At 45.8% G+C, this 14,890-nt stretch overlaps 1 protein-coding gene across 6 annotated transcripts in view; it reads left to right on the top strand.

Annotated features, from left to right (window-relative positions):
- nrxn1a (neurexin 1a) overlaps positions 1 to 14,245 on the top strand; it is a gene marked incomplete at both ends in the record, with an annotated part of 114,301 nt that extends 100,056 nt beyond the window's left edge. For 4 of the 6 annotated variants that reach the window (XM_080851505.1, XM_080851506.1, XM_080851504.1 and 1 more), the window contains 2 exons: positions 11,028 to 11,109; positions 13,938 to 14,245. In XM_080851505.1, coding sequence (XP_080707631.1) covers positions 11,028 to 11,109; positions 13,938 to 14,245 — 390 coding nt within the window. The remainder of the gene's footprint in view (positions 1 to 11,027; positions 11,110 to 13,937) is intronic. The other 2 variants (XM_080851508.1, XM_080851509.1) reach the window with 1 other exon arrangement.
- Positions 14,246 to 14,890: the final 645 nt, after the last annotated feature.

A 14,890-nucleotide genomic window follows, 5' to 3' on the forward strand; every position in this document is an offset into this window, starting at 1 on the left:
AAAGGCGCTGGCTCGGTGGGGGCTGTCTGTCAAACGTGTCATCATCGAATCTCACTCTGAGATCCCCAGCACGAGCCTTCACTTACAAAATGGAGCTCCCTCCACAAGAACCAATGATGTATGCTTAAATGTTGCCATGGAAATCTTCTTCGCAGGGTCTCCGCAGTGTGTTTTCTCTCATGCGCTCGGCTGGTCTCTGCTCGTCTCTGCTCTCTCTATACTGCTCCCCATTTTGACTTCTCTTTTGCACTCTGCTTATCTCTCTCCGAGGCATTCCTCCGACATCGTAGACCTGTGGACATGTTTAATGATTTGAGATAAGAACATCATGATTCACCTGTTACTTTCTACCAGGTTCTTAGTCACTGTCGCTATCATTTTGTACTTTTAATTATGGCGTTAAAACGTTATGCTACATATTGGTGCATCAGTGTCCTTGTCGAGCATTAGGCAATATTATAGTCTCTCTTTGTATATGCAGTGATTCATCGTATTATCGGCTAGACATAATCCCCTGTGGGAAAAGGTTTCACCATGCATTATTGACACCTTCCCACTCAGACTCATTAGATCTTCTGTGATGCAGTAGGAGGTTATGCGATTCAAAACAAAGTCACTATAGTGTATTAAAGATGCGCCTCAGAAACGGGATTTATACTCTCTAGCACTTGTGAAACAAACATGGCCACCGTAGGCATGCACACTGGGGGACACACATAATGAAAAGTCACGAGGAGTATTAGCAGAAACCTGTAACCATATTGCACATTGCCTTGACGTGATCCCTTTTGTGCTTTCTTAACAATGCTAGTGGAATGGTTCGATTAATCCGCTGTACATTGCCATCGAGCGTTAGCACATATGGCGCATCCCTAAAGAGCGTTTCTATCAAGAAGGGATTGCAAGTTCTTGTTCCCACATTTTCTGTTTCCCCTGCCTCTTTAAAAAACATGTTTTCAGTTAACAATGACAAACAAGCCGAGTGTGTGAGTGTGTGTGTGATTGAAAGTAAGCAGGAGAAGCTGGTGGAAGAGAGTGCAGCTTTAACTCAGGAGTGTGTCTCGGAGGGAGTGGTGTTTATGGAAACAGCCACGCACTGATGCATGATCTCTTTAATATTTCCATCTGAAGTGGATTCCTTTGTGGGAAGCTCACAGCACTACTCAGACGTGTAAGTGACAGCTCAGTTGTTTCTTTCTTTTTCCTCTCTCTCTCTTTTTCTCTGTCTCTCACTCTCCTATGCTCTCTTTTGATCCTTTCTTATCTTTGTTGTTTTTCCTGATGTTTTTACATCTCTCTCTCTCCCTCTCTTTTTCTCTCTCTCTCCTCTTCTTTTCTCTCCTGTGCTCATGCTTTTCTTTTCTCTGTCTCATTCTGCCCCCCTGATCCCTTGATTTACATTTCTCACCCGCTCAAAGGTTTGAATCTCAAAAAGGAATTATCAGGCACAACAAATGAGTTCATTTTGATGTTGCAAGCATCGTTACTATGTCTGAGCTGCTAAATTGTGTGTTTGGCTTTCAATAATAGATGAGCTTCTCCAAGTGAGGCGATGGTGTCATTAAACATCAGCAGAAGTTTCAGATCCTCCACCGTGATGTGTGTGTGGGCAGAGATGAATTTATTCATGCGTTTGTGGAGTCCACGGCCATGTGAAGGAGGTTATTTTGAGCTCACGTTTTCTGGGCGTGACGGGAACGTCATAAACCTTGTTCCGTGTCCGATCAACACACCCGTATGCCTGGTGGACTGACAGGCAATACGGCTGGCGTCATATAGGAATGTTAACTTGATAAAGACTGACCCCTTTTATATTCTTCCATAATTCTATTTAATATCATACACTTTTTAGTGTGACTGGTTGTTGTTTAGCCCAAATTATTTCCAACTCCTTTCTGGTCCATCGGTCAGCAGCTGTTGCTGGTGTAGGGGGCTTTGATATGAGCTAGAAAGCAGACAGCACCAGGTGGAGCTCCTAATGAGATTCAGATGTCATTTTGTTCAACAAAATGAATCTCACAGAGACAGGAATAGAGAGAGAGAGGAGGAGGAAGAGAGAGAAACACACAAATACACATGCACATACACACTTTTTTGTGCTTGATTCATTTTTTACAAGTTGAGGCTGAATGCATTTTTTGACAAGAGTCTTACTTGTGTGACAATACAGACATGACCATCCCTCTTTGCTGTTTCTCGACTAAAACTGCATTTGATGATATCGGATCTTTTCTCCACGTATCGCTGCTATCTCCCACAGAGAGCGTTGTTTCTAGCCATTGCATCATGAGAATGTGTTCACTGGGGGAGTAGAGGAGTGGGCTGGCTTCTCTCTCAGTGTCACAGTTCCACAGATGGGCGTTTGGCCTGACCGGCACGGCTCCCGCCCGCCACAGAGCAACACCACCAGTCCGGTTCCATTTCCCGATCTGCTCAGTGCAACCAATCAATACCTATGTTTGCATTGGCAGGAAGTAGGCTAATTAAGTGGGTTTATGAAAGCTCAGCTGCCCCCCCCCCCCCCCCCCCCCTTCATCTATCTACCTTATGCTGTCTCTGTTTATGTCTCCCCATGCCAAAATACTGCTTCCCTGTGAATTCCCCCCCATTAAAGGTTGCTTTTATCTGGTGAAACCGGTGTCTATTTTTGCCGTGATTTAATATTTAATGGCTGTTAAATGAATCCTGTGCCATCCGCTGGCTTATTAGTGGAGTGGAGCTGGTGCGCTGAGTACAGAGATGGTGTGTGTGTGTGTGTGTGTGTGTGTGTGTGTGTGTGTGTGTGTGTGCGTGTGTGCGTGTGTGCGTGTGTGCGTGTGTGCGTGTGTGAGTGTGTGTGTGTGTGTGTGTGTGCGTGTGTGGGTGTGCGTTTGTGCGTGTATGTGTGCGTGTGTGTGTGTGTGTGTGTGTGTGTGCGCGTGTGTGTGGGTGTGCCTTTGTGCGTGTATGTGTGCGTGTCACATCAATAATGAAGAGGATCAGACTGGGGGCCTTCGTTGCATCTGCAGCTGCCACCGACAAATTGAGTCCCACGAGGCCCCATGGTGTGGAATAAGAGACACATTTGTGAGCAACTCATCCCTCTCTCTCTCTCTCCCCCCTCTCTCCCTCTTTCGCTCGATCTTTCTCCTCTCTTTCTTGTGAGATTATGTGATTACACACAAAACAGCATATCAGCATGTAAGTCATGAGAAATGATGATGCAGAGCTGTTTGTCCCTGTGGGAGTCTGACAGAATTTTGGGAAGCTGTGAGGAGGAAGGTTCGTTATGTGCCACGCATGTCATTTGCTCAAGCTGCCTAGGAGTAGATGTCTTGTCGTGTGAGACTGCGAGTGCTCCCCCCCCCCCCCACTTCTTTAATAAAAAAGAGCTGTCTCTAACTAAGCACACCCTTAGCAACCTTGGTGCTCAGCTAGGCTCATGATTGGCTAGAATTAGTCACCTGATCCAGACAGTACTGCTTGCAGTCTTACTATCTCTCTTTCTCATGCTTTTCCTCCCTCCCTCCCTCCCTCCCTCTCTTACTCTCCACGCTTCTCTCCCCCTCCTCGCTGCCTCTCTCTCTCTCTCCCTCGCCCTTTTCAAGGCACTGATAGGATCTCCTGATGCACAGACAATTTATCTCCCTCATCTTCTCAGCAGAGTAGCAGCTTTTCCCTCGTCCCTGTTGATCTCAGAGAGAAAGGAAATAAAAAAGAACGGACTAAACATTTCTGAAGGGTTTTGGGCTTTGAGGAGCAGAGACAGAGGAGGACGAGGCAGACAGCCAGGAACAAACTCACTCCTGTTCTCCCCAAACAAAGAGAGAGAGAGAGACAGACGTTCCGTCCGCAGTGTTTCAGAGAGCAGTGTAGCAGTGTAGCCAGGCGGCCATGGAGGCGACATGGCATTGTTCCTCATCCCAGGTAGTGTCCTCTTTTCAACAGTCCTTCACAATTACCAGCCTCCTTTGCATGCAGAGGGCTGTACTGTCCATTCATGCACGCGCTCCGCCAGGAGCATCACCGCTGCCTGCTCTGTGAGAGAGAGAGAGAGAGAGAGAGTGAGAGAGAGTGAGAGAGAGTGAGAGAGAGTGAGAGAGAGAGAGAGAGAGAGAGAGAGAGAGAGAGAGAGAGAGAGGTGGAGACAGAGAGGCTAGTGCCGCGGCACATTTAACATGGTTCTCTTTCAGCACTCGTCCGCTGCACACTGTCATTTCTTCATTGCATGGCTCCCCTCCTCTTCCTCCTCTCAATTGAAAACTCTCTTGCGCTCTTATTCAACACATGCTAGGAAATGGCTGCTTGGTTTGTTTGCGTTCTTTTCATCTTGGTGAGATCTAAAAGATCCTAGCATGTCTTTTCGTTTGGTTTCGTTCAGACTTTTCCTGAAAAATGTTCCCTCCTTTTTATGCTTCTGGATATACTGTATAAAGGTGCCTGTGCTTGTTAATTTGTAGATCATGGATTCCTTATGCTATAATCTTATACCAAAGTCACTTTATATTTTAAATCCATCCTTAGAGAAAATACAGAAAAAATGCCCTTCGCCTTGTGTTTAACTGCCTCTTCCCCCTCACCACACATGGATATTAGTGGAGGAGTATGGCTTGTTTGTCTGGTTGTGTTCTGCTACTTGACCATGGTATTGTTCATTTAAGACAAGTGGTAGCTATGGCAACATGTGTGCAGAAGTCATCCTTCGGAAATGCTTTTCACCATTTTATCAAAATATGTTTGGATTCCTTTGGACACTTGTGGAAACAAACATCTTAGACTCTGAACTCTGACACATCAGTCTTTATTGCTCCATTTCAGTACATAATGAGAAAAACCCTTCAGAAAATGTCCTTCAGAAATGAATGCAGACAATACTAACAAATGCAGGCTCATGATTCTGATGTTGATTTTTATTAATGGTTAATTTGACTCATCAGCTGCAACTCGAGTGTAATGACCTTTTTCAGCAGCATTGATTTATGCAAGTGTATATATGTCCTTTGGGACCAGTTAGGAAATACTGTCAGATGAAGTTAAGGAGGAACCAACTCAGGAATTGCCCGAGAACCTCAGTAGAAGCGAGAGGGAGCAGGTGTAGTTAGAATAGTGAGAGAAGCCTCAGGACAACCAGCGCCCCCTCCATATCGCTCTGCAGTCTACTCAGCCTTAGCCTAAGTCTGCTGAGATCGAACAAAAGAACACAGTCAGAGATCAGGTCCGGAGAAGAAGACTTGGGAGGTTAGGATGAAGAGCCATCTAATCTATGCTAATCTGTGTTAAATGCACTTTGGAGAAGAAGGTTAATTACTGGACAGATCACCCTCCTTGAGACTTGAGTCCTCAAAAGGGAACCGGCAGATGACTGTTGAATGCAGCGTTTTAAACACACTTCAGTGTTTGTTATTACAGTCGTGTCTCACAGCCTCAACGTTTTTTCCCCCCTGCAGGCTGTAGGTGTTTAATGTGAACATGGAGAAAAAAAATGCTGCAATGCATCAAGCTTCCATGTCTAATTCACAACCTGGGCTGGCAGTGTTTTACACAGCCCACCAGCAGCACCAATGCAAGGCCCAGGCTCTCCAGCGCAGGGACACCTCCATGAATATTCACGTGTAATTAGTGTGTAGTGGAGGCCTGAGGACTTTGATGTTCTTCCTCCCGCATGCTACATCTCTCTCTCTCTTAGCTGGAAGGAGGGAGAGGAGGAGGACGGAGGAAGGGAGGAAGCTCTGCTGGTCCCAGCTGAGCCTCAGATCCAGCGTCTCTCTTTCTCTCTCTTTTTATCGCTTCCCATCATTTTTCATACCGCCTCAATTTGGCGTCGCCATGGCAACAGAAACGGATTCTACTGGGTGTTAAGGTGGGAGAGAAAAAGAATTGTGATGATTTTTCTCCCCTCTCATTCAGTTGAGCTTAGCGCAGAATTTGGTTTGTGTTTTTAGTATTGTGATAGAGGTCAGTGTGTTGGGCAGGAGGGTAGTAGAGTGAAGGTGGGAGCAGAAGGTTAGGCTTGTCTGTGAGTGGTCACAAAACTGACTAGGGAGTCGCAGCATTCGATGTGAGGTAACAGCACTTGGTTGGAGGTTGATGGTGTTTGCTAGCCTGGATACCAGCCTGAACTCCGCCCACAACATTTTTGGTCTGGGAGATTCAGTCTTGACTTGAGCTAGTTGGGAGAGATTTAAGTTTTCGAAAAAGTTGAGAAAGCAATCTAAGCCAATCAAATTGTGAGGGCGGGCTTTATACGTTGATGGACAGATATCCAACCAACGCTTGAGTTGATTAGATAGATAGACTATACATCGAACAAAGATGCCGCCGTCTCGGGAGCTTAGTGGGACATATTTTATATGATTTAAGCTATCTACACAACTTTTTTTATGTCTACATTGACTCGGTTAGTTGTGTATACGCAACACGAATGTTGCCGAGGATTGTAGGTCTTAACTGAAGCACTCTAGACCATTATTGATAGGTTATGCTAACGTGTAGACAAAAAAAAACATTGAAACAAATGGTAGCTTCTAGCCTTGAGTGCTAATTAAGTAACGTGAGCAGGCATATCTCAACAGATATTGACAGCGCATTCATTTTGAAAGAGGAACAGAGAAACGCGATCAAGGCATTTGTCGATTGAAAAGATGTTTTTGCCGTCCTCCCTACGGGATCAGGTAAAAGTTTAATCTATCAGATGGTAATACTACGTTGCTCTGATTGGTTCTAGGTATCCAATTCAGCGAAGAGGCATTTTCTTTCCTGGTTCGTTGAAACACGCCCCATATTCACAGCCCAATGGTTCAGTATCAGACTCATATTCTGACTATAATTATGAGTATGACATCGTCAGGCTAGGTGTTTGCAATTAGTTAGACATTTGAATTACCCGGTGGTTGGAATATTTTATTTGAGGATGGCATATTGTTATAATATGTTGACAGTGAACTATGTGATGTAAACACTCAGCTTATAATGAGTGGGTTCTTAGCCAACACGTTTGAAATGGAAAGAGTTCAGAGTCTATAAGGTCTGATGTAACAATAACTGAGCCAATCTTTTAGACAAACGGACCACGAGGTGAATCAAATGGGTTATTTGCGGTTTATTTCTATGTGCGCCTGCAGGGAGCCAATTCCACACAATATAGACAAGGAATGGACTAAAGAGCATCACAGTGTTTACAGGTTAAATACTATTCAATCATGGGAGGATACCTTGGGGTGATAGGTCAAGGTGGGCAAAGGGGCATGTGAGTGGGAGGGCAGGGGAGGTGAGGTGACCACCACCCCTCCACGGAATGTTCCGGAACATGCATACATAAAGGAATCATGGTAAGAAGGTGATGTGTATTACATAGCCCATGAATAGAGAGGGGATGTCTGGAAAGGTTCCGTTTAGCATAGGCCATGTGTGAGGGTGAGGCCAGACTGTGAATACACATGGCACGCACACACACAAGAGAGCATACATGTTTGCAATGCAGTGGTAATGATATTATGATATCAATTTCCATCAGGTCTTTATGAGGCAAAGGACAGCCACCCTACCTGTCTGTCAGCTCTGTGCTCACTCTGATAACTTAAGTTGTGATAGCTGACTAACTGACTTGCTGATGGGCTACACTTGCTCAAGACTTGCTTGACATTTAGTTTACTATTGACAAGGGAACTTTGCAAATGTGGCTGTAATGGGTGTTTCTATGGACATAAATGAGCTATTTGAGATTTGAGTACCATTTGTCTGAGCTTGATGGACAATGTAGCAGTTGATTTGGGATGAATAGGTTGATTGGGCCGGAGGGGCTCTCTGTGGGGAGAAGCCTGAGCAGCAGGGGCCTCTTCTCTCCTCTTCTGGCAGGTGCATGGAACAGGTGTAAGAGACCACACACACACACACACACACCCACACACACCAGACACACACACACACACACACACACACACACACACACACACACACACCAGACACACACACACACACCCACACACACCAGACACACACACACACACACACACACACACACACAAACACAAACACACACACAGGCACCAGCTCTCGTAGAATAGGCAGGCTGCTGTGGGGTAATTACAGGAAGATGGAAAAAGAGAAAAACAGGTTTTTGCAGAGCGCAGCATTCACATTTCCCAGGGGAAGTTCTCTCTCTCTGTGTAGCTCTGTCGTTGGCTAATCTCTCTCTCTCTCTGTCCATTTTTCTGGTTTGTATGTTTATCTCCTCGGTCTATCTATCTCTTCTCATATAAGATGGCGTTCCAGTAATTCAGAGACAACGAGAAAGAGGGAGCCTGTGTATGTGTGTGTGTTTGTGTTTGTGGGTGGGTGTGTGTATGTACGTGTGTGTGTTTGTGGGTCTGTGTATGTGTATGTGGGTGTGTATGTATGTGTGTGTGTTTGTGTATGTGGGTGTGAAAGGATGCATGGGCATGTACAAGCATGTGATTATTGTATAGGTGACTCTCTTGTTGCCTTCTTGCGTTCCCACTCACAAGAGAGAGGAATTGACCAATCCACACCATCCCATAATAGTCTCCGTCGCCATGCAAGGGCCGCAGCTGGTGAGTGGGACGTGGGGAGTGCTGCTGGCGTCGGCGGTCGCTGGGATGGAGCTTCGTGCTCTTAGTCATGGAGCGTTCGCCAGCTTTGATGCGCTGGCGTGAGAAACATCCCTCGCAATCACGGCTATGTGCCGCCATGATCCCACAACTGACCGTGTCCAGCTCCACACTTCTCCACATAAGGCCATGGCATGGCAAGGTCCAGACATCTCACAACTGAATGACATCAGAAATGGATTCACTCAGTGTTAAAGGTTATGTTCCAATTTTCTGTAAAACCCAGACGAAACCAGATATATTTTTCCCGGTAGCGATTAAAGTCCTGGGCGCCCAGAATATCCCTCCCCTCAGGGTCTGGTGGGCCAGGAGGTGTCCAACTGCCTCTCCACCCCACACCCACCTCCCTAACCAGCGCCGCCCCACCCACCAGTCCCAGGGAGCTGAATAATTTACCCAGACTGACCTACATGCTGAGCGCTAGCGCTAGTGCTGGAGCTGGAGCTAGAGCTGCTCACATAGCAGGGAGGGATGGGAGGGTGGGAGCGCCCAGGAGACAAGTGTGTGGTTATGGCAACGGGACTGTGGCTGCTCGAAGCCAGCCCACTCTCACTACGGTCTCTCCATCTTCCTCGTCTGCTCTCTTTCTCTCTTTCACACTCTCTGCCGTTCTCTCTTGTCTTTCCGCTTAGCGCTCTGTGGCTTCTCAGACGTCTTGCTTACAGCAACCTCCCTTCATGCTTCTTATCCTAATTCTCACTCCTCTGGACTCTCTTCCTCATTGGTAGTTTTTCTCTTCCTGTTTCCTCTGTGTCTCCTTGGAGTTTATTCTCTGCACGTTGTGCCTCTGATGTTCAGAGATCTTGATTGGAACTGCTCCAGGTCCTGTGGGCAGTGCATCTGAAATCGATCTCTCTCTCTCTCTCGCACTCTTTCTCCCACTCTATCTCTCTATCTCTACCAGCTCTCTCTCTCTCCTTCTCTCTGTCTGACACATACAGTTGTCACCCAGTGCTTCATCACTGACAGGCAGGGCAGGCGTGTGCAGGCCAGCTGGCAAATGCCGCCCAGGCAAAAAGAGCGAGGCGTGAAATAGGGACGTCGTCTATAGGGAAGCGTCTTCGGTGGCAGCGACTAGACACTCTAGAGGGTTAGCACACTGCGTGTGCGCGGAGCCTACAGACGAGAGCAGCAGTGTGTTCCAGGCGCGACGTGCGCTAGGGGGGCCATCTCGCTAAAGGAATACCTCAGCTGGAGTGAGGTTTGGGGAGCATCAGTCTGAATTTTACCTCCCATGCGACCAGGACCATGGCATTCCTCCCATTCAGACCGCTGGCAGGAACAGAGGCAAGGATACCACCCTTTTGTCCTGTTTGCTGTGTGTGTGTGTGTCTGTGTGTGTGTGTGTGTGTGTGTGTGTGTGTGTGTGTGTGTGTGTGTGTGTGTGTGTGTGTGTGTGTGTCAGTATGCTGAGGGCAAGGATGCCATCCTTTTGTCCTGTCTGCTGTGTGTGTGTATGTGTGTGTGTGAGTGTGTGTGTGTGTGTAAGTATGCTGTTTCAGTGCCAGGTTTTGCTGATGGATTGCATTTGTTTGTAGAGTGTTTGGGGAAATGTCAGATGTAGTCTTTGGCCATCTGGGCTGGCTGTTTGTAACACACGCATAGACTTCTGATGGCTGCTGTGTGCAGAGCCTTCTTCTACACAACAATGTGGTTATTGTAATGAATCAGAATGGAATGGGCTTACATGGTTTTAAAAACTGCACAATTAAAAGAAATTTGCTCCCACAGGGTTTTTGACCAAATGTATGTGGACATTTAGAACCGTTGGATGTGATCAGCTGACGTGGTGATGCTTACAAGCCTCTGTGTTGAGACCCAAAGCGTTGAGACCTTTGAGCTCTTGTCAGTGAGGAGATAACCTTAACATCACAAAGAGCACAAGGACACTGAATGGGCGCGCTCTGGCTTTAAAGTTTGCTCTGACTGCCACAGTCCCTTTCTTCCCGTCTGCCTGTCTGTCAAAGTGTATTTCCCCTCTCTGCCTTCCTTCTGTGGCCTTTAGAGCTTTTTATCTCTCCCTCTTTCTTTTTGCCATCTTTTTCATCTTTTCTCGATTGGCGTTTTACTTATTCCCTTTGATGCAGGCACAGGCTGCACAGAAGGCCTGAGGACTTCGGTGGGCCAGTCAATGGCCAGGTCAGAGGTCAAAGAGGCGGCCAGCTGTCGTCTGGCCATTGGCCAATCTGTCAAGAGGGGGCAGCTTTTCAGCTCTTATGTAGGACAGCCCAGGGCTACTTCATGACGTAATATGATTGGAAAGATGTCTAATTGAGACACTCTTTCTTTCTCTCTCTCTCTCTCTCTCTCTCTGTCTCTCTCTCTCTCTCTCTCTCTGTCTCTCTCTCTCTCTCCCTGTCTCTCTCTCTTTACACTATATCTTCCTGTCTGTCTGCCTTCCCATCTATCTGTCTGATACAGGATGACCTTCTGGTGGCATCTGCGGAATGCCCAAGTGATGATGAAGACATTGATCCCTGCGACCCAAGTTCAGGTGGGTTAGGTTAGTCATCTTTATGTAATATTATTTAAAGATCATGAGGTTTTTTTCCCCCATCTTCTGTACTACATTTTTACTCCACATCTTTTCACCTTGACAGTTATATCTCACTATGTAAATTGCTGAAAAAGATCGTGCTGTGATTTTAATTCACGACAGCTTTGTTTGGTGAGGCAAGGGCTTTGACATTTGAATTAATGAACATATTCAGCAATAGGCACTGAATAGGGTGTAATTTTACGAGTGGGATTGTCAATGGCAAGCTGTTGTTAAGATCCATTGGCAGTTTAACTGCTTTTATGAAAAATAAAGGCTTAATCTTAAATAAAAGTGCCTTGTTATTAGGCGTAATTTGAACTGTAATTACAATAATAATAATAATATTAACAAAAATAATCACTGTGATAGGCAGAATAAAGTATGTCTGTATCCTCCATTTTGTGATTTCAACACATGTGATTTCCATCTATTGTGCATGCTGAGACAAACAACCATCTGTTGCACACCAGGTGCTTTCCACCAAATTGCTGCCACCCTCACAATTAATTATTCAATTACTGTCTGCGGAGCTGCTGCCCCACAGATTGCAGTTATTACAAAATGCCAGAATAATGATATTTATTACAAGATACCGAATGTACACCATCAGAGGGCTCTGGAAAAATGATAAGTCTCTTTTAAAAACATTTAATAGACCAGTATCGTAACATTTACCTCATACCTACTGAAATGTGTCCTCTAAAAACATACCGATCCAATAAATTGTGTCTGTTATCTTTAGATATGTTTGTTTTTAATCAAATGAAGTGAAAACAACGTAAATTCACAAATCAACATCACTGAGAAGCCGTTTCTCTTCACTGTGATTTTCAAACATGGTCATTGGTCTTGAAGCTGGTCTGTGTTTTGAAGGAAAGCACACCTTACCTTAAAGTCAGAGGGTTGGTAAATGTAATTAAATGCAATAACATTACAGAAAAGTGAGCCTCAGCAGCTTCACCACGCAGTAATGTTACTAGTGAGGGCTCTGGCGCTTAATGTCTGTACTGCATGCAATGAAAACTGTGAGAAGCAGAGGCCCCATTAAAATGCACTGTAATGCACCATAATGCATTATGCACCAAGTGGGTCTTCACGCCATTAGGGAAGGCTTTTAAAAGTGCATGTAAGAGAGTGTTTTGGAATGAACAATGTACCTCTGATAATGAATTCTTAAATGTATTTTTGAAGCATTACAATGTCATTCTAACCATTGTCGCAGTATCTTGTTACCACTGATATCAGCGAATGGTGTAGTTGTTAAACTGATATCAGCAAATGGTGTTGTTGTTAAACTGATATCAGCAAATGGTGATTGTAGTGAACAGATTAGCTAAAGAAAGCTCCCCAAATCCACATTTTCCCCATTGCCCTCCTCTGGGGTAGATGCATTGGGTGGATCAGTGATCTGGTCAAACCAGGGCAGAACTGGGGTAGATGCACTGAGCGCATCAGTGATCTGGTCAAACCAGTGCAGAACTGGGATAGATGCACTGGGCGGATCAGTGATCTGGTCAAACCAGGGCAGAACTGGGGTAGATGCACTGGGCGGATCAGTGATCTGGTCAAACCAGGGCAGAACTGGGGGCATGGAGCCAAGTCTCGGCACGTGGCTCCAGCGAGGTTGGCAGTGACCCGTGCCTTATTTACATGGGCAATATATTTGTGCACATGAAAGGATTGCAGCTCACAGCCTGAGGCTTTTATAATCCGATATCTCGTTGTGCTGTTAGACAGCGCTGATGATATGTAACTTGCCTAGCAATATGCCAATAGGTGAGAATAGTTGGATTACTGTAGTCAGAAGTGCTTCCTTTGTATTATTTTTTTAATTCACACCAATATTGCTTTCATCCTGTTTTTAATGAGTTCCTTGTTTATAGCGGTAGTTATTAAGATGAGATCAGATCCAGCTCTAGGGGAGGCAGGATAGTACACCCAAGCACATTTATTTATCACCATCTCATTTTCCGCACCCACAGGCCAGAGTTTTACATGGCTTGTTTCACATGTCATTTCTCTCTGAGTTTTATGGGCTGCCTGTAGCCGAGAGCGTAGTGAATTATGACATCTTCTCTGAGAACATCAATCCAGGAAGAGATAACTATCTCTCTGAAGGGGGAAATAAACATCACAGAGTTTAAGTTCAGTTACTGGTCACTGGAAGTGAGAATGCGTCATACCGTGTCAAGTCTGTGAACGAAGGACACATTTTTTTTTCTAGTCTGTTTTGCGACCGTCACACATATATGCACACAGAATTAGATATGCCACTGGAGGTTACTACACCCCCAAGACACTCTCAGTAAATGGTTATTCAGCCTATGCAGTTAAGCACTGGTGACTCATCACCACAGGGGCAAGTTTCCTCTCTAGAGAACCTAAGGTAACAGTCAGGCTTACACAGGCCCATACCGCAGTGTTGGCATTAGCATGGTAACTCTCGCTTAATACAAGCTTTGCTAAAGAAAAACAAGAATGCCATCATAAACATTCTTAATGCTCTTTGCAGTGAGCTCTAGCATTCACTTTACGAGGATGAAACATTTATGGATTGATATCATAAAACTTGGAAGATGATTACTTTTTACAGCAGTCTTGCCATTATGTTTCAAATTAAAAAGGGTGTTTGTAAACAGAGCAGGTAAGATTGATCCGTCAAACACGTAACCAACACTTTTATATGATACACTGCAGAGTGAAATGAGTAGCTAAGCATAGATCCTGCTTGTGTGAAGCTTTTCTGCCAGCCTAAGGGCCATTCAGTGATTCATGTGATTCCATCCTCACAGCCCGGCCCCCACTGCCCGATAGAACGGAGTTCCCGGGTCCGTCTGAGGTGATCCGCGAGTCCAGCAGCACCACGGGCATGGTGGTGGGCATCGTGGCGGCAGCGGCCCTCTGCATCCTCATCCTCCTCTACGCCATGTACAAGTACCGCAACCGCGACGAGGGCTCCTACCACGTGGACGAGAGCCGCAACTACATCAGCAACTCAGCCACGCAGCCGAACGGCGCCGCCGTCAAGGAGAAGCCCATAAGCGTGGCCAAGATCTCCAGCAAGAACAAGAAGAACAAGGACAAGGAGTACTACGTCTGATCCATGCTCATCTCCCCTCCACCCCTGCCCCACCCAAACTCCTCCCCCCATCCTCAGACATACTCATGGTCATGTGCCAGAGGGAGGGGCTGTTTGTGTACAGTTATAAATGAACATGAGGTAAAAAAAAAAATACAACTGTCTTAGTGTTATCTAAGACGTCATATACTGTCAAGTGATGATACAAACTACTATTTGTATTCCAGCACACAAGAGAATGGTGTGTTCAAGAGACACTTAAAAGATACAGGGTTGGACACTGGTATGAACCCTAAGTGAGGGACCCCTTCGCCACCCCTGCCCTCCCCCAGGGGTGGCAGCAGTGCAGGGCCACAGAACTCTCAGTGTGTCGTATGGGAGCCCAGACTGTATGTGTGTTGCTGGGACCCCCCTCCCCCTTCTACAGCAAGAGAAACGATACATGATGAAATCTTTAAAAAAAAAATCCACAGCGAGGACCAGTTAAGGCATCCTGAAAGACTTGCATACATAGCAACACAAGAAGCTACCTATGATTGTGAAATCAGCCAAAGTATCCGCCCTTCTTTTTGTAGAGGCTGCCGTGTCCAGCTGGTAAGTCAGGAGAGGAGAGGAGAGTAGAGGAGTGGAGAGGAGTGGAGAGGAGTGGAGTGGAGTGGAGTGGAG

The sequence above is a fragment of the Sprattus sprattus genome (genome assembly GCF_963457725.1).
Source record: "Sprattus sprattus genome assembly, chromosome: 14".
NCBI classification, from domain to species: domain Eukaryota; kingdom Metazoa; phylum Chordata; class Actinopteri; order Clupeiformes; family Clupeidae; genus Sprattus; species Sprattus sprattus.